General features: G+C 42.5%; 1 protein-coding gene across 2 annotated transcripts in view; it reads right to left on the reverse strand.

Moving 5' to 3' along the window:
- Window positions 1-1084: 1084 nt before the first annotated feature.
- The window catches only part of LOC138665341 (P2X purinoceptor 1-like), a 178377-nt gene continuing 153167 nt past the window's right edge, over window positions 1085-26294 (reverse strand). The window contains exons 11-13 of one of the 2 annotated variants that reach the window (XM_069752746.1): window positions 19398-19490; window positions 8716-8848; window positions 1085-3709 (exon numbers count right to left, since the gene is read on the reverse strand). In XM_069752746.1, the coding sequence (XP_069608847.1) occupies window positions 8750-8848; window positions 19398-19490 (192 nt within the window). In that variant the 3' untranslated portion in view covers window positions 1085-3709; window positions 8716-8749. The remainder of the gene's footprint in view (window positions 3710-8715; window positions 8849-19397; window positions 19491-26294) is intronic. The other variant, XM_069752737.1, reaches the window with a different exon arrangement.

Genomic DNA, 26294 nt, shown 5'->3' on the forward strand with positions numbered 1-26294 from the left:
TTTGTAAAGAGGAATGGTCAAAAATACCTTCATCCAGGATCCAGGAACTCATTAAAAGCTACAGGAAGCGACTAGAGGCTGTTATTTTTGCAAAATGAGGATCTACTAAATATTAATGTCACTTTTCTGGTGGGGTGCCCATACTTATGCACCTGTCAAATTTTGTTTGAATGCAGATTGCACATTTTCTGTTAGTACAATAAACCTCATTTCAAGGCAGAAACATTACTGTGTCCAACAGTTATTAGATATATGAAACTGAAATAGCTGTTGCAAAAAAAACAATTTTTCTAAAACATTAAGCTTAAAATTAATAGGGGTGCCCAAACTTTTTCATATAACTGTATATAGAAGAAAGCAATGATCTTATGCGTAGACAGCTTTCTCCACTTCATGTTAGCATTCCTATTGTCAGCATTTCCCCAATCCGATATGGTTAATGACTGATATAGAATGAATTACACCCATTTGGAAAAGTAATGTCAATTAGCTAGATTAAATTTATTGCATCCTTAAAAGAAGTCTGTGAATGGGATAGCCTCCTTTAGAGTGTCTGAGTCAGACAGGTGGTCTTAACTTTGGACAAACCTTAAAAAGGTTGTCCACTACTTTTTAATTGATGACTTATCCTTAGGATAGATCATTAATGTCTAATCAGACGGGGTCTGACACCCGACGCCCCCGCTGATCAGCTGTTCTTTGATTTGAATAGGAGGTAGATGTGTAATACCCCGCCCCGGCCACTATCTGAAGGCGGAGCAGCTCTGCCACAGAAAACACCAGGAACAGCTGATCGGCAGGGGTGCTGGGTGTCGGACCCTGACTGATCAGACATTGATGGCCCATCCTAAGGATAAGTCGTTAATGAAAAAGTAGTGTCCCACTGCCTGGGACCACCAGCGATCAGCTGTGGAGAAATCTTGCAGTGAATGCTCAATTTCCCTGCAGTGCTGCCACAAGGGAACTGAAGTGTTACAAATTGCTGATTCAGATCATTTGGTTCTGTGTATAATGCAGGACAAGGTCCACTATTCAAGACACACTCTCCATTCTGAACAAAAGATGAACAGAAAATCATCATAAATGTAGTAATAAAAAAATATCATTTAATATTGCCTTTAATAACACATTGCCCAACAATGGTGGTGCCTTCATTCACTAAAGAGAAAACTATATTTATATATCTGTGTCCATGTACAAAAAAATGTATATTTTGTGTGGGGCAGATGATTTGTCTATAATACATTGTAGAAAGCAAAGTGGCAGAAATGAAAAATGAACATAATTTTTGTAATAGCTTGTGTGTCATCGTGTCCGTTTTTACCATCAGTGTCATCCGTCTGTCTCTTTTTACCATCAGTGTGTCATCTGTGTTTCCGTTTTCACTATCAATGTGTCATCTGTGGGTCTGTTTTTATCATCAGTGTGTAATTGGTGTCCGTATTTACCATCAGTGTATCATCAGTGTGTCCTTTTTACCATCCCTGTGCCAGTTTTAATATCAGTGTGTGATCTGTGTCTATTTTTACCTTCAGTGTGCTATCCGTGTGTCCATTTTTACCATCACTGTGTCCATTTTTACCATCAGTGTGTCATCAGGGTGTCCGTTTTTGCCAGTTTGTCATTTGTGTCCATTTTTACCATCAGTGTGTCCATTTTTAACAATCAGTGTATCTGTTTTTACCATCAGAGCGTAATCCGTGTGTCAGTTTTTACCATCAGTGTGTCTGTTTTTGCCATCAGTTTGTCATTTGTGTCCATTTTTACCATCAGTGTGTCCGTTTTTGCCATCAGTTTGTCATTTGTGTCCATTTTTACCATCAGTGTCTCTGTTTTTACCATCAGCGTGTCATCTATGTGTCAGTTTTTACCATCAGTGTGTCATCACTGTCCGTTTTTACCCTCAGTATGTCATCAGTGTGTCCGTTTTTACTATCAGTGTGTCATCACTGTCCGTTTTTACCCTCAGTATGTCATCAGTGTGTCCGTTTTTACTATCAGTGTGTCATCACTGTCCGTATTTACCATCAGTGTGTCATCAGTGTGTCCGTTTTTACCATCAGTGTGTCATCACTGTCCGTTTTTACCATCAGTGTGTCATCAGTGTGGCTGTTTTTGCCATCAGTATGTCAGCTTTTACCATCAGTGTGTTATTTGTGTGTCCGTTTTTACAATCAGTGTGTCATCAGTGTGTCCGTTTTTACCATCAGTGTGTCATCAGTGTGTCCGTTTTTACCATCAGTGTGTCATCTGTGTGTCCGTTTTTACCATCCGTGTGTTTTTCTGCACCAAACCAGAAGATCCGGGCCGGAGTCAAAAACCAGTGAATTTCCCATAGTACATAGTGTGTGCACTGGGGGGGATTCATAAATCTGCAGTCACACAGAGTGCACAGCAATGGAAAAGAGGTGACAAAATGCACTCCTACCCCTAAAATATTACCACATAGAATCTGCTATAAAATTCTACCGTTAATACAGCATCGGGCTAATAAATTGAAAACCCCAGGTATAACATGAGAGCGTGAATGTGTAATAGGCATAGTGAATTGCGCAGAGTAGTATAAGTGGAATATGAGCAGAGCGGGGAGCAGTGGAGCCTTTCCTGCAGGATAGTCAGTGACGTCTACTGTTGGTATAGCAGTCAATAAATAAGGTGCTGCGCTAAGCGCACCGGATTGCTTAATCTTTACAGCAGCATCTTTCGCCTTACATCTACGACAGTTTACCCTTTTCATTAGTTTTGTAATAAATATTCCCTTATTTCAATTTCTGTATTTTCCTTTTTCATTCACTTTGTTTAGTACCCGATAAATTTGAAAACTGTAATCTAGGGATCATTTATAAGCATATACAGTACATCACAAAAGTGAGTACACCCCTGACATTTTTGTAAATATTTTATTATATCTTTTCAGCGACAACGCTGAAGATTTGACACTTTGATGCAATGTCAAGTAGTCAGAGTACAGCTTGTGTAATGGTGTAAATTTGCTGTGCCCTCTAAATAACTCAACACACAGCCATTAACATCTATATCTCCAGTGTTGTCCCATGAAAAGACATAATATTATTTATTATTATAGCGCCATTTACTCCATGGCGCTTTACATGTAAGGAGGGGTGTACATAATAAAAACAAGTACAATAATCTTAAACAATACAAGTCACGACTGGTACAGGAGGAGAGAGGACCCTGCCCGCGAGGGCTCACAGTCTACATGACATATACAAAAATGTGAGGGGTGTACTCACTTTTGTGATATACTGTAGTAGAAAAGCTTTACTTCATACGGCTGTATATTACCAGAGATATCCATTTTATCAAATTTAGTGTGTAAACGATCAGAAAGCTGAAATGTTTGGTTTTCAAAGTCTGACGTTTTGCCGCAAAATGCGAAATGTCTTCTATACTGACCATCTGGATAACGGGCTAGTTCTATTACCCACTGCAAAATTATAGAGCTCTTATGAGGTCACCCATTTTGGAGTTGTGAACCTTGGTTGTTCTTAGATATGGAATTGTTGTCATTGCCATATCTTATTGGGTTAACGATGTGTGGTTTCTAATCACAAATTATATAATGTTTGGCCATCAATGGCATCTTATGTCAGGTGTCCATAAAATCCATAGTGAGGATGCAGAAGACACAGATTGTTGGTCCAAATAACAAGTCCGTATTTCAATAGTGACATCCATTATTGAATTTCTGAAAAAAAAAATACAAGACAAACTATTACTTTTTTTTTACCTTTAAGGTTTTTTTTTTTTCCACTTTGGTCTGTTACGGAAACCAATGATGGATCATTTGTCAGAAGAGCATATTATACCTATAAAAAATGTTGAACTAAAGCAGTGCTTTGTAAAACTGCAGGGAGTCTATATGTTAAAGGTAATCTGTCATGAGGTTTTCTCACCTAATCTTAGAGCAGCATCATATAGAGGCCCTGATTCCAGTGATATATCACTTACTGGGCTGTTTGCTGTAGGTTTGATAAAATCACTGTTTTGTCAGCTGGAGATTATCACTAGAGGACTAGTAAACCAGCTGTCAGGAAGTCCTCCATATTCATGAGCTGTGAATAATCCCACCCTCACCACTAATTGGCAGATTTCTGGGTACACTGTACATGGGCAGAAAGCGTAAACAGATCTCAGCATTCAGAAAACTGATAGATAAAATCAGTGTTATCAAAATGACATCAAACTGCTCAGTAAGTGACACATCACTGGAATCAAGGTCTGTGTCCCTACATTATAATGCACTCAGATTACATAGCAAATACCTGGTGACAGATTCCCTTTAAATCCGAACATACATTTGAGCATAGCCTTAAATAAATTATTGTGTCTAGTTACGTAATATTAGTTATTGATGTAAGTGGGAACAAAGTGAGTGTACACCTGAGTTAAATAAACAACTTAGTAAAAGTGAGAAAAAAACATTTCATTGAATGGACTGTCCACCTTTGGGGACAATTTTTTTTGTCTGTGGTCATACATCAGCTGAAAGGAACTAAAAAGAAGACAGATAAAAAGAGTTAGAAACGCTTCCATTGGATTTTCAGAATGAGCTCACTGACAGATTTTTTTCCCATTTAAATGCATTTATTTGGGGCTGGGTTTGCAACTGGGTTTCTCAGCAGTTCCGCGTCCTATTTATTCCAGTACTGGCGCCCTGGATCTACCACTCGGTACTTCCACTGGTGCCATGAACTCAGTCCTGTTTAAGTCCATTACCTTCGGCGTTTTGCAAGCTCAGAGTTTTCTTGTGGAAGGCCACTCTGTCTCTTCATTACTTCAAAGTCATGCTGCTCCCTTGTCCCTTAGTCTCCTTTTCTGTAGTTTACCCACAACGACTGCACTGCTCACAGACATTTCTTACTGTAACTTGTCTCTATCTAACTAACAACAGTAGGGCAGTCACTTGCCCTAGCACTATGCCAATCACACTCTGGGCTAGTCCCAAACCTTGACTCTATCGTTACCCTAACCTCACTTATGACGGCACATACAACACACATAAATAAAGGTTGCCTCTTCCAGGGGTATGTATAGTATCCTTCTTGGTGGATCAGCATGACCCCAGTCCCACATGGTTGGGACCCTGGAACCGAGAGTCCAAGTTCTTTAGGTCCGTAGGCCAACATTAAAGCCCTGACAGTCCAGGTGGCACATCCCAACTCCTTCAACCCGGTAACCGTACTTCTGGGTCAGCACTGGCCCTGCTCTGTCAGGGCCCAAAAGCTCTCCATGAGGCTACAACCCAGTTGGAATGTCAGGTTGTTCTCCCCCTAGCTCTCCGCAAACATATGACCTTGTGGAAAGGCCACAGTCCATTGGGGGCATAGTGCCTTAATTGTTTTCTCCCCTGTCTGCTGGAATTCAGTCCTTGGCTGAGGGTGTTGGACCCTTCAGGGGCTGCAGCATCTCTGCAATCCAGCAGGGGATATGAAATGAACACAATCAAACTGGGAAAGAGGGGGAGAACTTCACTTCCTTGGCCATTAGCTGTCATAAACACAAGGGAGTACTGAATCCTGTGGGTCACCTGACCCATTTGAGCTCTGTGCCAAAGCACACACGTGTAACCGACACAACTGGGCCCGCTCGTCATTTGACTCCTCTTCTTTTCTCGCTTAGGTGTCTGTGCTCAGACCCAGATTTCCTTGGCCTCTCTTCTCCTCACATATACCGACGAGTGCGCTCTCTGCGCCACGTACATCAAGACCGAATTCGTGGCTGTCTTCGACAGTCCTGAGACCCTGCCATTGGAGGAGGCCCAACAAGAGCTGGGGTTTCTGACCTTGACCCTCGGGGGTGTGATGATCCTGGGTTCTACCACCTCCTGGCAAGGGTAGTTAGCCTCTGACTCCTCTTTTCCCTCGGTCCAGACCCGAGAGACTGTGATCGCAAACCAGCCCCTCGGTCCATATTTCTTCAAGAACTAGACATGTTTGCCTTCCTGTAAACTGGGCACCAGCTGAAGGGATCGGGCATTGACATAGACCTTGTGCCTAGTGTTTTATTCCATGATAAAACCGTAGTCATATGCACGATTAAAGTATCTCACTATCCACTGGGACATGTGCTGCATCAATTTTTCTCTGTCAGGCTGGCCCAGTAGCCATGCTTTTTTGGCCTGAACCACCCACCTGGCCTGGGTGGTGAGGGGTTCTGTTATGGACCTGGTGGTTAGGAGCACCGGAATGACCTGATGGTTAAACTACCACAGGACAAGCTCTGGGAAGTGGGAGCTCTGCTGACCGCAACCCCTAATCCTAACACACAACTAGAAATAGCCGTGGAGCGTACCTAACATGACCTAGACGCCTCTTCACAGCCTAAGAGCTAACTAGCCCTGAAGATAGAAAATAAAGCCTACCTTGCCTCAGAGAAATTCCCCAAAGGAAAAGGCAGCCCCCCACATACATTGACTGTGAGTTAAGATGAAAGTCACAAACACAGAAATGAAACAGGTTTCAGCAAAGGGAGGCCAGACTTACTAAACAGACTGAGAATAGGAAAGGTATCTTTGCGGTCAGCACAAAAAACTACAAAAGACCACGCAGAGTGTGCAAAAAGACCTCAGCACCGACTCACGGTGCGGAGGTGCCACTCTGCATCCCAGAGCTTCCAGCTAGCAAGACAAAATCATGATAGCCAACTGGACAAGGAAACAAAGAACAAATAATAACTAGCAGGGACTTAGCTTCTGCTGGAGTAGACAGGTCACCAGAAAGATCCAAGAGCGAACTGAACCAGTACAAGAACATTGACAGCTGGCATGGAGTAACGATCTGAGTGGAGTTAAATAGAACAGCCAGCCAAAGAATAAACTACGTCACCTGTGGAAGGAACCTCAGAAGCAGCAGCTCCACTCACAGCCACCAGAGGGAGTCCATGAACAGAACTCGCCGAAGTACCATTCATGACCACAGGAGGGAGTTTGAAAACAGAATTCACAACAGGGTTCATTCCTTGCATTGAGCTCTGCCCCCGAGCGCAGCGAAGGGGATTTTAGAGGTGGTTCTTTTAGCATGGGTGGGGGACTCAACGGCGTCTAAGGCTTCCAGGCTTTTGGCCCATCCGCCGGCTGCAAGCCAGGTTGCTGTTCATGGTCCCGACTCTGGCTTGGGCTGGGCCTGACTCTCTTTCAGCAAGCCACCAGGCTTCACCTCCTCCCTAACCATGTTCATGACCTTCCGTAGCTGTCCTCGGCCGCCCTTCTCCTTGGCCGGCTCCATAAGGTGCAACTCCGCCATCTCTGTTTCTTACTGCTTAATCGCCAATGTACATCCCATGAATCGTGTCGTCTCTTCTGCAACCTCAGGCCTGTCATGGTCCCTCACCTTTCACTGGGTGGAGTGCACCCTGACTCACCAGCCCATTTCTTGAATGTCGCTGCTCATTTCTTTGGGCCACACCTTGCTGGGCAGATCTTTTCCTTTCACTTCACTCTGCAAGTACGGTTACTCCCTGATGTGGGCGGGTGCTTTCAGTTGTGGTATTCCCTTTCATTGGTTTGCCTGATTAAGGATTAGACTCTGCCTTGCACACTTTTGCTTCTTGCTCATCCATGATGGGTGGATTTGTCTCGCCCTTTTGCTACACTCACCGCCATTTTGTAGTCCTTGCGCAGCATCATCTCAGACTGTTCAACAGTCGCCATCTTGCTTGTCACCCAAGTGTTCTTTGCACTGCATTGTCCTCACAAATGCAACACTCACCATGTGTAGCGCAGTGAAGGCCTGTAGCCACGGGCGAGACACTTGCCTTCTCCTGTTATACACAGCATACTATATGAAAGAGTGCATCCTGGCTGGGTGTTGATATTGGTGCTGTGAGGGTCTTGCGCCCATGCAGGTCGCCTGGCTACAGTAGTGTTGGCCGGCCAGTACCATAGCTTTCAGTGTTCAATAAAGGAGACTTAAAGTCCTAAAGCTGTCTTTACTAAAGGGTAATTTGGTAAGTGTTATGTCCAAGGGGTAGTAAGTACAAGGTCTTATGGATACGTCCTTCGCAATGTATAGTATTCTCACACACACAGTATCCTTCCACTGAAGTATACTCCAGGGTCTGTGAAGCACACGGATTCACCCTACTTCATCACAGCCTAGCTTGTTGCCACCTTTGGTGTTTTGCAAGCTCAGGGTTTCTCGTGACATGTCGTCCTATCCAAGTAGAAGTCCACTCTGTTTCTTCAGTCGCTTCAAGTTCATGCTACTCCCTTGTCCATTAATCTCTTTCGGGAGTTTACCCACAACGGCACCACCTAAGTCCTAACTTATGTCTTACCCTATACTATCCTATACTGTAAACTACCAATATTACTTATATACTATACATAACCCCATCCCAATATGTACAATGACGTAGGACAGTATTCACATAGTGTCTTCAGGGGTAGGAACACAATAACCATTGTCCACCACCACCACCATTGTCCTCCACCACTGATCATAAATCAGCTGGAAAGAGCTCAGAAATGACAAATAAGAATATTCTCAATTAACTCATTCTGCAACCAGCAATGGTCAGTGCAACACAGAGGCTATAGAAGGCAAAAATATTAATGAAAAAAGATTACAAAAATGATTTTTTTTTTTTAGCCAAAAACACCTGCATTTCAGTAACAAAATATTGCCCCCATAAGTTGACAGTTAAGTGGATTATAAATAATTTAATATTCATAGTATCTTTTCTAACGCATACCTTCTGCTTTTGAGACACATCATGCTTGTTTCTATTAACTAGGAACTGCTGTGTCTGTGACCCCTGGACTCTGTGAATTTTCATTTTGAAAATAATTAGCATAAGTTGGTTCATCTTCTTTACTTACTGTTTTCTGAAATAACAGAAACAAAGCAGACGGACTTGTTAAAGTAATGAATATGGCTAACTATCCTCAGCAATGACAGTACTTCTGTAATAAAAAAAAACACTGTTGACGTGAGTTTAACACATTGGTGGTCTTGGATCATACAGAGTATTTCATAATTGTTTCTAGGCCACCACAAAAGTATCCAGTGTTGATTTTATGTGCCTCATGTAGAAAGAAGCTAATGTGGGACTGAACCCCATTAAAGGGAATCTCTCACCCAGATAAAGTACGCCTGCGCAGGAGCCGCGACAGTAAGCAAAGAAGAGGGCATCATCATATGAAGATGGGAGGCACTGGACCCGGACCGCCCCTGGGTGAGTATAATCTAACTGGTTTTTCTCATCTTTCAGGATACATCGGGGGGTTTATCTACAGCATTACAGAATGCTGTAGATAAGCCCCTGATGGCGGTGGCCTTAGCTTATAGGCAAAAATGGGGTGACAGATTCCCTTTAAGGACTTAGACAGTTTTCATGTTTATGCTTTCATCTATTTCTTCCCTTTTCCAACAGCCATAACTTTTTTTTATTTTTCATTACATTGTCGTATAAGGCCTTACATTTGCATGATGAGTTGTAGTTTTGAGCACAATTGATCTTACCATATAGAGTATTGAAAAATGGAAAACAAATCCAAGCGTGGCGAAATGGGTGGAAAAAGAAAAACACAATTTTGCCATTAATTTTTTGTTTTGCTGGTGTTTATTGTGTAGTAAATGTCACATATGAATAGGATTCTCCTTTTCAAATTATGGCAAAATCAAACTTGTAAGGTTTTTTTTTTCTATATTTTAGTGGTTAAAAAAATGTTCAGAATCTTTGTAAATAAAAATTTGATTGTGTCTCCATTTTCTGAGACCTGTAACTTTTTATTTTTCCGATGCTGGGTGAGAACCTTTTTTTGAGTGCTGAGCTGTAGTTTTTAATTATTCCATTTTGAGTACATTTTGATCACTTTTTATTTTATCTTTTTAGGGAAGTGCAGCATCTGAGAAACTGCAATACTTTTATTTCATTTTTTTTTTCTTTTCTGTACTTAAAGAGAACCTGTCAGACAATTTTGAAATGTAAATTAAGGACATGTCTGTAATGGCACTGTAAGGCCGGGTTCACATGACCATTTCTGTGAGCAGCGTATGATCCGCATACATCCGCATGCGTCATGCGTACATATCTTTAACATTATGTATGCAGGGACATATTTTTGAGGTTGTATCAAGTGAACGCAATATTTTGCGGACGATTGCGTAAAAAAAACGCATTACTGTCTATGGGAACGTATTGATATGCAAGGGCATGTGTACGCATGCGTTCGATATGCATGCGTACTTTAGACTGCGCATGTCCAGAAAATAACGTCACCGCCTCCACTATGCGCATAAAAAACCCAAACGCATGGCAAAATGCATTTAAACGCATGCACATGCAGCATTTTTGTTTGCGCATGCAGATGATACGCTGCACACAAAAGAACTAATGTGAACCTAGCCTAATACAGATTACATTGGTAACATTGGTGATGGAATCCGCTTTGTTGTTCTTCTCTCTTCGCTATGTGAAGTTTTCTGCTGATTAGATTTCTGTGCACAGGGGCCGGACTGTCTTCTCACGGTCTCTGATTCCCCATCCCATCCGCCTGCCTCCGGTCTGTGAATGATCTGCCTCCTCTGTTTAAAATCTCAGCAGTGACCTGTCATTCACAGACCGGAGGAAGGCAGAGGCAGAGGGACTGGGGAATAAGACAGGGCAGAGAAGATCCTGTGTACAGTCCGGCCCCTGTGCACCGAAATCTAATCAGCAGAAAACTTCAAATGGTGATGAGAGAAGAATCACAAAGTGGATTTCTTCACCAAAGGTATTAGTTTAATCTATACTACAGCACTATTAAAGCCATGTCTTAAAGGGAACCTGTCACCAGGTTTGGCCGATAAGAGTTTAAGCCACCGCTTTTCAGGGCTTATCTACAGTGTTCTACAATGCTGTAGATAAGCCCCCAATCTGACCTGCAAGAGAAGAAAAATAAGTTATATTATACTCACCTGGGGGGGGGGTTCTGGTCCGATGGGTGTTGCAGGTCCGGGCCTGCTGTAGATAAGCCCTGAAAGGTGATGGCCGTATCTTATATCGGCCAAAACTGGAGACAGGTTCCCTTGATCATTACAAAGTCATGCTGACAGTCAGGTTCTCTTTAATTGACTTTACATTATTAAGATCACACTTTTTTTGAACACAGCAATGTCTATTTTTTTTTTCATTTTTTAACTTTATTTCTGCATGAGGAAAAGAGGGTGATTGAAAATTTATATATATATATATATATATATATATATAAATATATATATTTATATATATATATATACTAGATTGTGGCCCGATTCTAACGCATCGGGTATTCTAGAATATGCATGTCCCCGTAGTATATGGACAATGATGATTCCAGAATTCGCGGCAGACTGTGCCCATCACTGATTGTTCGAGGCAACCTTTATGACATCATCGTCGCCATGGCAACCATTATGACATCATTGTCGCTGTGCCCGTTGCTGATTGGTCGAGGCCTGGCGGCCTCGACCAATCAGAGACGCAGGATGTCTACGTCCTTTATGACATCATTGTCGCTGTGCCCGTTGCTGATTGGTCGAGGCCTGGCGGCCTCGACCAATCAGAGAGCCGGGATTTCCAGGACAGACAGACAGACAGACAGAAAGACAGACAGGCAGACAGAAAGACAGACAGACGGAAAAACCCTTAGACAATTATATATATACGAGATTGTGGCCCGATTCTAACGCATCGGGTATTCTAGAATATGCATGTCCCCGTAGTATATGGACAATGATGATTCCAGAATTCGCGGCAGACTGTGCCCGTCGCTGATTGGTCGAGGCAACCTTTATGACATCATCGTCGCCATGGCAACCATTATGACATCATCGTCGCTGTGCCCGTTGCTGATTGGTCGAGGTCTGGCGGCCTCGACCAATCAGAGACGCGGGATTTCTACGTCGATGCTGTGCCGGTCTTTGATTGGTCGAGGCCTGGCGGCCTCGACCAATCAGAGAGCCGGGATTTCCAGGACAGACAGACAGACAGAAAGACAGACAGACAGACAGATGGAAAAACCCTTAGGCAATTATATATATAGACTAGATTGTGGCCCGGTTCTAACGCATCGGGTATTCTAGAACAGAGGTCCCCAACTCCAGTCCTCAAGGCCCACCAACAGGTCATGTTTTCAGGATTTCCTTTGCATTGCACAGGTGATGCAATTATTACCTGGGCAAAACTAAGGAAATCCTGAAAACATGACATGTTGGTGGGCCTTGAGGACTGGAGTTGGGGACCTCTGTTCTAGAATATGCATGTCTCCGTAGTATATCGACAATGATGATTCCAGAATTTGCGGCAGACTGTGCCGGTCGCTGATTGGTCGAGGCAACCTTTATGACATCATCGTCGCTATGGCAACCATTATGACATCTACGTCGATACTGTGCCCGTCGCTGAATCAGAGACGTGGGATTTCTACGTCCTTTATGACATCATCGTCGCTGTGCCCGTTGCTGATTGGTCGAGGCCTGGCGGCCTCGACCAATCAGAGAGGCGGGATTTCCAGGACAGACAGACAGACAGACAGAAAGACAGACAGAAAGACAGACAGACAGACAGAAAGACAGACAGACGGAAAAACCCTTAGGCAATTATATATATAGATATACATATATGAAAATAAATATTAGACACACTGGTGATTTTGCAAGTTTTACCTCCTACAAAGAATGGAGAGGTCTGTAATTTGTATCGTAGATATACTTTACTTCAACTGTGAGAGACATGATCTTAAAAAAATTAATTAATTAGCATTTTTTTGCATGACATAAGTATTTGATAAAATAGAAAAACAGAACTTAATATTTTTTACAGAAAACTTTGTTTGCAATTACAAAGATCAGACATTTCTTGTAGTTCTTAACCAAGTTTGCACACACTGCAGCAGGGATTTTGGCCCACAATGCCATACAGATCTTCTCCAGATCGCTTAGGTTTTGGGGCTGTCGCTGGGCAGCATTGAGTTTCAGCTTCCTCCAAAGATTTTCAATTGGGTTCAGGTCTGGAGACTGGCTAGGCCACTCCAGGAGCTTGAAATGCTTCTTACAGAGCCACTCCTTAGTAGCCCTGGCTGTGTGTTTCGGTCATTATCATGCTGGAAGTCCCAGCCATGACCCACTTTCAATGCTGTTACTGACGGAAGCAGGTTGTTGGCCAAAATTTCACGATACATGACCCCATCCATCCTCCTTTTCAATACGGTGCAATTATCCTGTCCCCTGTGCAGAAAAGCACCCCCAAAGTATGATGTTTCCCCCACCATTCTTCACAGATGGGACGGAGTTCTTGGGGTTGTACTCATCCTCCTTCTTCCTCCAAATACGGCAAGTGCAGTTGATACCAAAAAGTTCTATTTTGGTCTCATCTGACCACATGGCCTTCTCCCATGCCTCCTCTGGATCATCCAGATAGTTATTGGTGAACTTCAAACAGGCCTGGACATGTGCTGGCACGAGCAGGGGGACCTTGTGTTCACTGCAGGGTTTTAATCCATGACGGCGTAGTGTGGGGCATATTATGCTATGGAGCATCTTATGGGGCCATCAACCTTTTATGGAGCAGCAAAAGGGGCATATTATTCTATGGAGCTCTTATAGGGCCATCAACCTTTATGGAGCATTATAAGGGGCATGTTATTCTATGGAGCATCTTATGGGGCCACCATTAACCTTTGTGCAGCATCATATGGGGCATATTTTAATATGGATCATCTTATGGGGACATTATTAAACTCTGTGTAGCATTATATGGGGCATATTTTTGTATGGAGCATCTTATGGGGCCCATTATGAACTGCACGAAGCATGATATGGGGCGTATTTTGTATGGAGCATCTTATGGGGCCATTATTAACCTTTATGCAGGATTATATGGGGCGTATTTTGTATGGAGCATCTTATGGGGCCAATCATGAACTGCATGGAGCATTATATGGGGCTCCTGATTCAATATGGATATTCAAAAACATTTAACATACTGATGTCTCAATCAATTTTACTTTTATTGGTATCTATTTTAATTTTTGAAATTTACCAGTAGCTGCATTTCCCATCCTTGGCTTATACTCGAGTCAATAAGTTTTCTCAGTTTTTTGTGGCAAAATTTTGGGTCTCGGCCAGGGCCGGCGTCAGCACCCGAGCAAGTGCCGGGGCCCTAGCGAGACGGGGGGGTGGGGGGGGCGCATTTTGACAAGCTTGACCAACTTTTTACCATTGATGTCGCCTATGCAGCATCAATAGTAAATAAATATAATGTTAAAAATAATTTAAAAAAAAATCGTACTATTCTTACCTTCTGGCGGCCCCTGCAGCCTTCCCGATCCTTGCGATGCTCCCGGCAGCTCCCGTTCTCAGTGATGCCTTGCAAAATGACCTCAGATGACGTAGAATCATGCAAGATGGCTACGTCATCACAGGTCATTGTCTCGCAAGGCATTACTGGGAACGGGAGCTGCCGGGAGCATCGCTAAGGCCTGGACTGGTTCCGGGGGCCGCCAGAAGGTGAGAGTATAACTATTTTTTATTTTAATTCTTTTTTTTAACAGGGATATGGTGCCCACACTGCTATATACGACGTGGCTGTGCTATATACTAGGTGGGCTGTGCTATATACTACGTGGCTGTGTTATATACTACGTGGCAGGACCAGACAGGGATTAAAATTCAGCCCTGACATTTGAAGTTACACAGGCCCACTTGTCGCATGGTGACTGTATAATATCTTTGTACTCTTGTAGGTTACAAGAAGTGAGGGGAGTGTAATACGACTATATAACATATAACCACAGCTGTATCCAGCATTACAGCTCAGTCCCCATAGAATGTAATACAGCACAGCCCCCATAGAATGTAATACAGCACAGCCCCCATAGAATGTAATACAGCACAGCCCCCATAGAATGTAATGCAGCACAGCCCCCATAGAATGTAATGCAGCCCCCCATAGAATGTAATGCAGCCAGCCCCCAAAGAATATAATACAGCCAGTCCCCATAGAATGTAATACAGCACAGCCCCCATAGAATGTAATGCAGCACAGCCCCATAGAATGTAATGCAGCACAGCCCTCATAGAACGTAATACAGCACAGCCCCCATAGAATGTAATGCAGCCAGCCTCCATAGAATGTAATGCAGCCATCTCCCATAGAATGTAATACAGCACAGCCCCCATAGAATGTAATACAGCCAGTCCCCATAGAATGTAATACAGCACAACCTCCATAGAATGTAATGCAGTACAGCCCCCATAGAATGTAATACAGCACAGCCCTCATAGAATGTAATGCAGCACAGCCCCATAGAATGTAATACAGCCAGCCCCCATAGAATGTAATACAGCACAGCCCCCCTAGAATGTAATACAGCACAGCCCCCATAGAATGTAATACAACACAGCCCCCATAAAATGTAATGCAGCACAGCCCCATTGAATGTAATGTAGCCCCCCCAATAGCCCCACAATCCAGTTATCACTCATTGATATATATATAATAAAAAAAACACTCTACTCACCTTTCCTCTTGCCCCACGCTGCTCCTGGCTCAGGTCTCAGCAGCTGCCATCTCCCGACACACAGCAGGTGCACGATCATATGACGTCATCGTGCACCGGCAGTGTTAGAGGCAGAGCGGGGAATGATGGGAGAGGGAGCGACAGCAGACGCTCTCTCCTCCATCATTGCATTCAACTGTACCGGCGTCTATGACGCCGGTATAGCTGAATGCGGGGCGGGGAGTGTGCAGAAAGTGGGGGGGAGTGTGCCGACAGCAGCACACTCGAGCGGCCCACTACTGCCACTGGCCCTTCTGGCATTTGCCAAAACTGCCCGATGGCCAGTCCGACCCTGCTACGTGGGCTGTGTTATATGCTACTTGGGCTGTTATATGCTACGTGGGCTGTGTTATATGCTATGTGGCTGTGCTATATACTACATGGCTGTTATATGCTATGTGGCTGTGCTATATACTAAATGGCTGTGCTATATACTACGTGGCTGTGTTATATACTACGTGGCTGTGTTATATACTACGTGGCTGTGCTATATACTACGTGGCTGTGCTATATACTAGGTGGGCTGTGCTATATACTACGTGACTGTATTATATACTATGTGGGCTGTGTTATATGCTACGTGGGCTGTGTTAGATGCTAAGTGGGCTGTTATATGCTACATGACTGTGCTATATACTATGTGGCTGTGCTATATACTACGTGGGCTATGTTAGATGCTACGTGGGCTGTGCTATATACTATGTGGGCTGTGCTGTATACTACGTGGGCTGTGTTATATGCTATGTGGCTGTGCTATATGCTACGTGTGCTGTGTTATATGCTATGTGGGCTGTGTTATATACTATGTGGCTGTGTTATATACTACGTGGCTGTGCTATAAGCTACGTGGCTGTGCTATATACTGCGTGGCTGTGCTGAATGCTACATGGCTGTGCTATATACTATGTGGGCTGTGTTATATGCTACAGTTAGGGTCAGAAATATTTGGACAGTGACACAATTTTCGCGAGTTGGGCTCTGCATGCCACCACATTGGATTTGAAATGAAACCTCTACAACAGAATTCAAGTGCAGATTGTAACGTTTAATTTGAAGGGTTGAACAAAAATATCTGATAGAAAATGTAGGAATTGTACACATTTCTTTACAAACACTCCACATTTTAGGAGGTCAAAAGTAATTGGACAAATAAACATAACCCAAACAAAATATTTTTATTTTCAATATTTTGTTGCAAATCCTTTGGAGGCAATCACTGCCTTAAGTCTGGAACCCATGGATATCACCAAACGCTGGGTTTCCTCCTTCTTAATGCTTCGCCAGGCCTTTACAGCCGCAGCCTTCAGGTCTTGCTTGTTTGTGGGTCTTTCCGTCTTAAGTCTGGATTTGAGCAAGTTAAATGCATGCTCAATTGGGTTTAGATCTGGAGATTGACTTGGCCATTGCAGAATGTTCCACTTTTTGGCACTCATGAACTCCTGGGTAGCTTTGGCTGTATGCTTGGGGTCATTGTCCATCTGTACTATGAAGCGCCGTCCAATCAACTTTGCAGCATTTGGCTGAATCTGGGCTGAAAGTATATCCCGGTACTCTTCAGAATTCATCCGGCTACTCTTGTCTGCTCTTATGTCATCCAAAAACACAAGTGACCCAGTGCCATTGAAAGCCATGCATGCCCATGCCATCACATTGCCTCCACCATGTTTTACAGAGGATGTGGTGTGCCTTGGATCATGTGCCGTTCCCTTTCTTCTCCAAACTTTTTTCTTCCCATCATTCTGGTACAGGTTGATCTTTGTCTCATCTGTCCATAGAATACTTTTCCAGAACTGAGCTGGCTTCTTGAGGTGTTTTTCTGCAAATTTAACTCTGGCCTGTCTATTTTTGGTATTGATGAATGGTTTGCATCTAAATGTGAACCCTTTGTATTTACTGTCATGGAGTCTTCTCTTTACTGTTGACTTAGAGATAGATACACCTACTTCACTGAGAGTGTTCTGGACTTCAGTTGATGTTGTGAACGGGTTCTTCTTCACCAAATTAAGTATGCGGCGATCATCCACCACTGTTGTCATCCGTGGACGCCCAGGCCTTTTTGAGTTCCCAAGCTCACCAGTCAATTCCTTTTTTCTCAGAATGTACCCAACTGTTGATTTTGCTACTCCAAGCATGTCTGCTATCTCTCTGATGGATTTTTCCTTTTTTTTCAGCCTCAGGATGTTCTGCTTCACCTCAATTGAGAGTTCCTTTGACCGCATGTTGTCTGCTCACAGCAACAGCTTCCAAATGCAAAACCACACACCTGGAATCCACCCCTGACCTTTTAACTACTTCATTGATTACAGGTTAACGAGGGAGACGCCTTCAGAGTTAATTGCAGCCCTTAGAGTCCATTGTCCAATTACTTTTGGTCCCTTGAAAAAGAGGACGCTATGCATTACAGAGCTATGATTCCTAAACCCTTTCTCCGATTTGGATGTGGAAACTATCATATTGCAGCTGGGAGTGTGCACTTTCAGCCCATATTATATATATAATTGTATTTCTGAACATGTTTTTGTAAACAGCTAAAATAACAAAACTTGTGTCACTGTCCAAATATTTCTGGCCCTAACTGTATGTAGCTGTGCTATATGCTACGTGGGCTGTATTATATGCTACGTGGGCTGTGTTATATACTTTGTGGCTGTGTTATATACTACGTGGCTGTGCTATAAGCTATGTGGCTGCGCTATATACTACGTGGCTGTGCTGAATGCTACATGGCTGTGCTATATACTATGTGGGCTGTTATATGCTACGTGGGCTGTGTTATATACTATGTGGCTGTGTTATATACTACGTGGCTGTGCTATAAGCTACGTGGCTGTGCTATATACTGTGTGGCTGTGCTGAATGCTACATGGCTGTGCTATATACTATGTGGGCTATGTTATATGCTATGGGGGCTGTGTTATATACTACGTGGGCTGTGTTATATGCTACGTGGCTGTGCTATATACTATGTAGCTGTGCTATGTGCTACGTGTGCTGTGTTATATACTACTTGGGCTGTGTTATATGCTACGTGGCTGTGCTATATACTACGTGGGCTGTGTTATATACTACATGGCTGTGTGATATACTACGTGGGATGTGTAGTAGTTATCACTCATGTAAGAAGTGAAATCTGGCATTGTACTATACCCATATTTCTCTGCTGTATCTGTGCATCATGAATCGTTCTATATGTTAAAGGGGAGGCGCACTGAGACTCTTTCACCCGGGGCCCTCAAGAACTTGGAGCCGGCCCTGGTCTCGGCTTATACTCTGGTCGGCCTATACTCAAGTATATGCGGTACTTATTTTCCCCACTGTATATGTTTTTCTTTTCCTGTATTTTTTAGTTCCTCTAGGGAAATTGCAATCATTTGATTGCTTGTACTAAATACTGTAATATTAGTCTATTGCAGTATATATTTGTGCAATATTTGTGGTTTTCCTATGAAGCCTGGGCCATGATTCACAGAAGGACTAAGATTGCTGCCAGAGGATCCTTTAGCAGATGCCCAGTTGCCATGTTAACCTATCAGCTCTCAGTGATGGCATCATGGGAGGCTGATGACAGCTGGTACAAAAGCACACTAGCAACTTTGCCATTTAAATGCCACTGTCAATGACTGACAGGGGCATCAAATTGGATAACACCAGTGATTGAAGCTCATGCCTGGAGCTGCTGTTACAGGCAGATTTCGGCTGTGTAACACAGCCATCATCTACCACATATGAAGTTTGCTCAGCTCCTAGATTACAGGTCATTAAATGGGTCATTTTAAATGAACACTGACAAATATAACTCATAATGAATGTATTAATCAATGCAAGTGTACTAATAATTAAAAATAAAAGATACCTTTTCACTTTTTGCATGCTTGAATTTTTTCTCCTTGTAATAATTCCTTTTTGGAAGTACGTGTAGTAACATCAAGTCACATAAAACCGTTGCCTGAAAAACATACAGATTATACCCTGTTCACATCTGCTTTGTCATAGCAGCAGTACAATGAAAGTAATGGCAGTGACTGATTTGTCAAATGATCGACACCAATGGTGCGCTACAGTCCCCATCATGGTGTCCACAACTGTATTGGACAAATTAATATATACAACACTGACTAGCAGGCAGCTACTGACTGTAAAAACTTATTAAGCTCAGGAACTAAATATTTCTAAAGTTAAATTATTGGGAGGGGTTGACACGCTCAGCTGCTTCTTAAGGTAGACACAGGAACATTTTGGTAGTAAATTACCTGCTGGATTATTATAGTCAGAATAGACCAAAGCAGGGTACAGGGAAAATAAGCAGAGCATTCCTGGCTTAACGTCTAGCGAAACAAAGTGCAAAAGAGTCCTTTCTCTTCAGGTTTCACTTGCGGACGCCACACAATGTCCTTAGCCCCTCCTGGAGCCACATGGGAGTTCCTCCTCTCCTAAGTCACAACAACTGACTCTCCAGATAAGCTGTTTTACCCAGACTATGTGATGATCACCCGACCATGACATCATCTCAGGTCCTGTTAGTACACAAGCCGATGTCGACTCTGCAGTAGGAGATATGGTGAGCACTCTCCCTCCCACTCTATGTGTGTCTACATAAAACCAGCCCATGTATACAGCTTTAAATTAACCCTCTCAGCACATAGTGTGCTGGAGGAAAAATATCCTGGTTTTACATCACTGATGCCAATATGCGCAGTGACACCTATCTCCCTTCATGTACTGTGCCAGTGACCCTGTCACATTATTTATAGACATTTTTATATATTTTTAGCTCTGCATCTTTATACTTTACTAGATGGTGGCCCGATTCTAGAATATGTATGTAGTTTATTTATGAAGATTTAAGAATAATGCAATGAATACACAGGATTTTCTGGGTAAAATATATACATTATCAGTGAAGTGGTGTTTAAATCCCACGACAATATCACTGATTGGTCGCGGCCGGCCGGGTGCGACCAATCAGCGCAGCTGGGTTTAAATTCCAAGCCAATATCGCTGATTGGTCGTGGCTGGCCTGGCGCAACCAATCAGTGAAGCGTGATTTAAATCCCGTGCCAATTCACGGCCGGACTGTGCCTGTCGCTGATTGGTCGCGGGCAGCTGGCGAGACCAATCAGCGACGCGGGATTTCCGTTACAGACAGACAGAATTAGATTATTATATAGTAGATACTGGTTGCGTTAGAATCGGGCCACCATCTAGTATTCATATAAACATTGGTGCTTACATTTATGCTTTAACCCATTGTACACACTGCCATTGTTTTTCTCCTGTCTTTATTTTAAGAGTCAAAACTTTATTAGTCTGTAGATAAACTTGGCACACACGTGGTCAAATGAAAGTGAGATTTAATTGAAAGAGAGTACATACAATATTGACGTTTCGGTCTTAGGTTAGACCTTCATCAATGTACCTCTCTTAGAGTATTTCATAGACTGATGTACTAATAGGAGATAAATCCCTCTGCTTGTGGCTGGTGCAGCTATAAATAGCCGGCTACACTGGGCGCCGGTGTTGTGCTGTGCTGGACGCGGCATCCACCGCTCGTCCTAATTCCTCTCTAATGGTCTCTAATGGTCTCTCCCACTCCCCTTTTTTTGAATCAATTATGAAAATTGAATAGTGCTTATCTGTGGGCCGGAGGCTCCGACAACATTTTGTGAAAGCCCGGGGCCCCAGTACTTCCATTCCCTTGATGCTGTTACCTCCGGGAAAAAGGCCACTGGAATCAGCACATGCACAGATTGAGAGCTTGGCACCTAGATTTCATTGCTGAGATCTCAATGAGCATATGCACAGCCTCCGGCGGCCATTTTCCGAGGTCACAGCATCGAGACAATGGAAGTATGGGGGCTTCGGACTTTCACAAAATGTCGCCTAAGCCACAGCACCACCGAGCACCGCCGAACCTACCGCACCAGCCTAGGATGGGAGTGAGATCATCGCCCTGCAGCATCAGACCACCAAAAGAATTGCCCGACTTCTGCTGCCACCTTGCTAATTGTAAGTACATTCCGACTATAAGATGCTCCTCCGTTTTCCTCCAAAAATTTTTAGGGAAAAAGTGCGTCTTATAGTCCAAAAAATGTGGTATATGGTCCTTCTGTTGTGCATTCTGAGCATTTCGTGTACAGCAAGATAGAATAGAGCCGATGGAGAACCTGATCAAGCCTCAACTAAGAAGTTTCTCTTACAGGCATGCAAACCTTGTAGGCTTTGTTTCAGGTCTTTATAGGGGAGAAGAAGTTAACTTATCGGATGTAGGTGTAGATATCTTCACCATACAAACTGCTGTGGATATTTTGCTGCAATATTTATTTATTTGTTTTCCCATGCTTCTAATGAGTCATACATACATGCTAGCCACCTTAGGGAGAGACCCAAGTTGGGCTAAATGTAGCGGGACGAAAGAGACCGAAAAGCCCTCTACAGCCCGAAACACGTGTCCACAGGTAGGAATTGGTTGGCTGTGTAAATTTAGAAACTAATCCGCAGCATTGCACGCTTGGCGATTCCAAGCGCTGTGGATTAGACTGGGGTGGAAAGAGATGATTTGCATAGCTCCGCCTACTGCAAAGGATTCTGGGTAAACCTGCTATTCTTTGTATTATGCTGCTTGCAAGTACTTTCCGTTTTAGGAAAGCATCCACTATCTAATGAGTCATGGCATTTGAGTATAGTCGCCCAGCTAATGCTGGGTTGACTTGGTTCTTTTTAAACATCAAATAAATTATTTGATTAATTATTTATTTCATTGTTTATTTATTGAGGAATTCTTAATGTTTTCTAATATTTATTATAAATATCGCTGCTTATTTTAAACAATTAATTTGTCAGTGTATTTAATTTAGTAACATTTTATTTACTTAGTTATGTATGTTGAATTGGGAATTGGGACTTCGTGTCAAGGCCCCTCGAACCGCTTAGCTGGGGCCCACATGACGACACAGGCCCATTCATTTTAGTATTAATTGGTGTTTTGTTTTTTTTGTACCCCCTTTTTCTCCTCTCTATTGGTCTTCTCCACTCCCGCTTTTGATCAATTTTTTGAATGGTGCTTATCTATATTTGGAGTACAATATGTCACATAAATTGACACTGGTCAGATTTTAAAAATTTAGCCTGGTCATGAAGGTCAAAATTAGCTCTGTCACTAAGGGGTTAATGATGGGGGTTGTCAGTTCTTTGACTTTTTGCTTTATCGTGTGCAATCATGCACTTGTCCTTGGGAGCAATATTACGGCACTTTGGAATACTTCTTACTTTGGCTTATGATAGATCCTATACAGAATCTGTCTGTGATCATCAACTTTAGCTTTTTAGCACATCTTGATATTCTTTTTATATTTCATTGTTTTTCCATGTTATTTATCTTACTGCTTATATTGCACATTATGTTTAGACGTTTGGCATATATGGATGTCAATCACTAGAAGGTTGCATTCATTATTATTTCAGTAGTATATGAACAATGTGATACAATTAATGAGGTTCCAGGGTCATTAATTCTCTCCATTACCTTGCTCCTTTGCATATTGCTTTCCTGACTTTGAACAGCATTAAATAGAAGGTTTCCTTGCCTATTTTTTCATTACGATGCTTATTTGCATATTGCTTTTTCTGTGAACAACATTAAATTAGAAGGTTTCCTTCTAAGGTATTCCTATTTTTCTGTGACAACCTACCGTATCTATTGCTATGTATATTTTTGCTTATTGAGCACATTGGAGGAGGAGTATCAGTCCTTGTTTTCATTGTTTTTAATAAGTTGTCATTAATAAAATGCATTATACTTTTATAATTGGTGATCCTCATTATTACCCATACATACACACTTCTTTTTTTCTGGTTGCATGTATGTTTTTAGTGTTTTATCAATGATACTATTGTCTATTTGTTCTGCCCTCCGTTCGCTTTGCCTATTAATTATTTATCATTAAATTAATTTGTATTGGTAAACATTAATAAATATCGTGGCCTATTTTATCCAGTGAATTTGTCGGTGTATTTATTTTAGTTAACATTTTATTTATTTAGTTATGTATATTGAATTGGGCCTTGGGCCTCGGTGTCCCTGTGTATTCTGGTGTTCAGATAAAAGATTGTTTCTGAAAGGTTAATCTGCAAGAGGAGCAAATAGCTGCTTGTTAAGTTTTAATCTATGTTTTGTGGGGGTATACGTCCTCTTTAAAGCCACACTCCAGCGTTTTTTTTAAAATTTCAGCGCTGTAGTGGTGCCACTAATGTAAGTTCCCTGATCCTAGTCTTATACTCACTTGCCAATGTCTTCAGCTGTTCCAAGCACTGGTCCAATCCCAATCTACCATCTTGTGACCGCAACTTCTGAATGAAGTGAAGTCAGAGGTAACAGTCAGAAGCTCTGAGAGTAAGTCTATGAGATCCTCATTCTGACGCTCATAGACTTACATTGAAAAATGGCCCAAAGCTCAACCAGCAAACATTGGAACAAACCAGCAGCTCAAAACCTGTATAAGACCAGAGCTGATAAAAGATTAAGACAGTAGATGGCAGGTATAATACTAGGGGCAGGGAACGTAGATTAGTGGCGCCACTCCAGTACTGGAATAATAATAATAAAAGAAAAAAGTTGGCGGGAAATCCTGCCTTTCCCATTTTTTTTTAGTAGCAGTTAAACAGGCACTGAGTATTTGGACACAATCATATATTTAGAGTTATTATTAAAGGGTGTAAAGTATAATAAGTACATAAAACTAATAAGTTTTAAGTATAGATGAGCGAATATGTTCAGAAAACGATCGCCAAACATAAATTCGGCACAAATATGGTACATTGGAATTCGTGATCGGTAACACAAGCATTTTTCTTAAAATCGGAAAAAGTCTGTAACATTCGGTAAAAGATGGCATAAAAGCCGGCAATTCATGGCAGGCTGCATGGTTGCATGATGCGACCATTGAGCCGCCTGTCATCCAGTAGACACTGAGCACCGTGTGCTCAGTGTCTCCCTGTGAATTGCTATTCCCTGTCTAAGGCCACCGCGAGAGTGAGAAAGTTCTCCTGCTTGCGGTACCGTCTGACAGGTCTTGCAAGTTCACGACCAATGAACCTACTTAACCTATGTGACACCAGCCCGAGCACTGTGGGAAATTTTCAGAAAGGAGAAGTGAGATCACTGGCTGTGAACTCCCGGGACCTGTCAGACAGAACCGCAAGCAGGAGAACTTTCTCACGCGCACGGTGCCCACAGATAGGGACTGGATGACAGGCTGTATGGATACATAAGGCATCCATGCAGCCTGCCATCTAGATGTAGCAGTGCTGGACTTGTCTTGGGACAAATGGATTGAAAGCATCTCTGCAAAAAGGTGAGGAATACTGTTGTTTTGTTTTTTTACCTCTTTTGCAGATGACAAGGGTGAGGTCATAAGTATGGTTTAATTAAGACTATTAGAGGAGTCTGTGTCATTCTTTCAATTAAAGGACTTTTTTCTGGGTGTCTGTGTATTCTTACAATGTTACTATGGGGTTAGTAATGGGGACATCTTATTGATGCCTCTGCATTACTAACCTCGAGGCTTGATGTCACCTGACAATACAAAGGTGACATCAACCCCCAAACTATCACCCCACTTGCCACCGCTACAGGGCAAGTGGGAAGAGCAAGGTTAAGTGCAAGAATTGGTGCATCTTAGAAATGCTCCTTTTCTGGGGCGGCTGTGAGCTGATGTTTTTAGCCTAGCCATCTATATTTCCAGCACTCCTCACATTCCTCCATAAGTCCGAATCCCGCATTCAAATGCCTGCACCACTGGTGAAACAAAGGATTTTTGAGAAATACTGCAAATGTGGTGAGTGCCGCAATTTTTTTTTCTGCAGTGATTTTACAGAACACAGCAGATGAATTGCCGCCTTTTCTATCTATCTATCTATCTATCTATCTATCTATCTATCTATCTATCTATCTATAGATATATATATATATGGGTGTGTCACTGACATCTATATATCTATGTATTCTATGTGTTTATAGCTATTCTATCTATTCTGTTCTAACCGGTCAGTGTGATTTTACTGTATGTGGCACATGAAGTGCCGGCTTTTCAAAGGAAACCGGTGCGTAAAAATTGGACAGCATTCAGATGGTCCAAGTGCTATGAGATTTTTTTCTTGAATTCATTGACATGCATTAGCGATTCTCATCCGAAATACGCAGCAAATTGCAGCATGCTGAGATTTTACTCTCAGTTCAATTTCAGCTGAGAAAAAAATCGCAGATGGGATGTGACCCATTGAATAACATTGCTCAGAGTGCAATCCGATTTTTCTCGGATTGCACTCACCCGTTTTTCTCGTAAATGAGTATGAGCACATAGATTAACAAACACTGGGACGAGTGCTATGCAATCTTTTCTCACATAGCACTCACCCGTATTCTACAGTAGTGTGACTCCGGCCATCATCAGCCATTCCTGCACTGTAAATAAATAATTAAAAAAAAACCCTGCATGGGTTCCCTTGTATTTTTGATACCCATCTAGGCAAAACTCACAGCTGTGGGCTGCAACCCTCAGGTGTCAGCTTCAGCAAGGCTGTTTAACAAGAATAAGGAGCCCATGCCGTATTTTTTAATTATTTAAATAACTAATTTTTAAAAATGGCATAAGGTCCCCCCATTTTTGACAACCAGCCTTGCTAAAGCAGAAAGCTGGTGGCTGGTAAGGGGCCATGGATATTGGCCCCCCAGCCTAAAAATAGCAGCCCACAG

This window comes from Ranitomeya imitator, chromosome 1 (assembly GCF_032444005.1).
Source record: "Ranitomeya imitator isolate aRanImi1 chromosome 1, aRanImi1.pri, whole genome shotgun sequence".
In the NCBI taxonomy this organism is placed as follows: domain Eukaryota; kingdom Metazoa; phylum Chordata; class Amphibia; order Anura; family Dendrobatidae; genus Ranitomeya; species Ranitomeya imitator.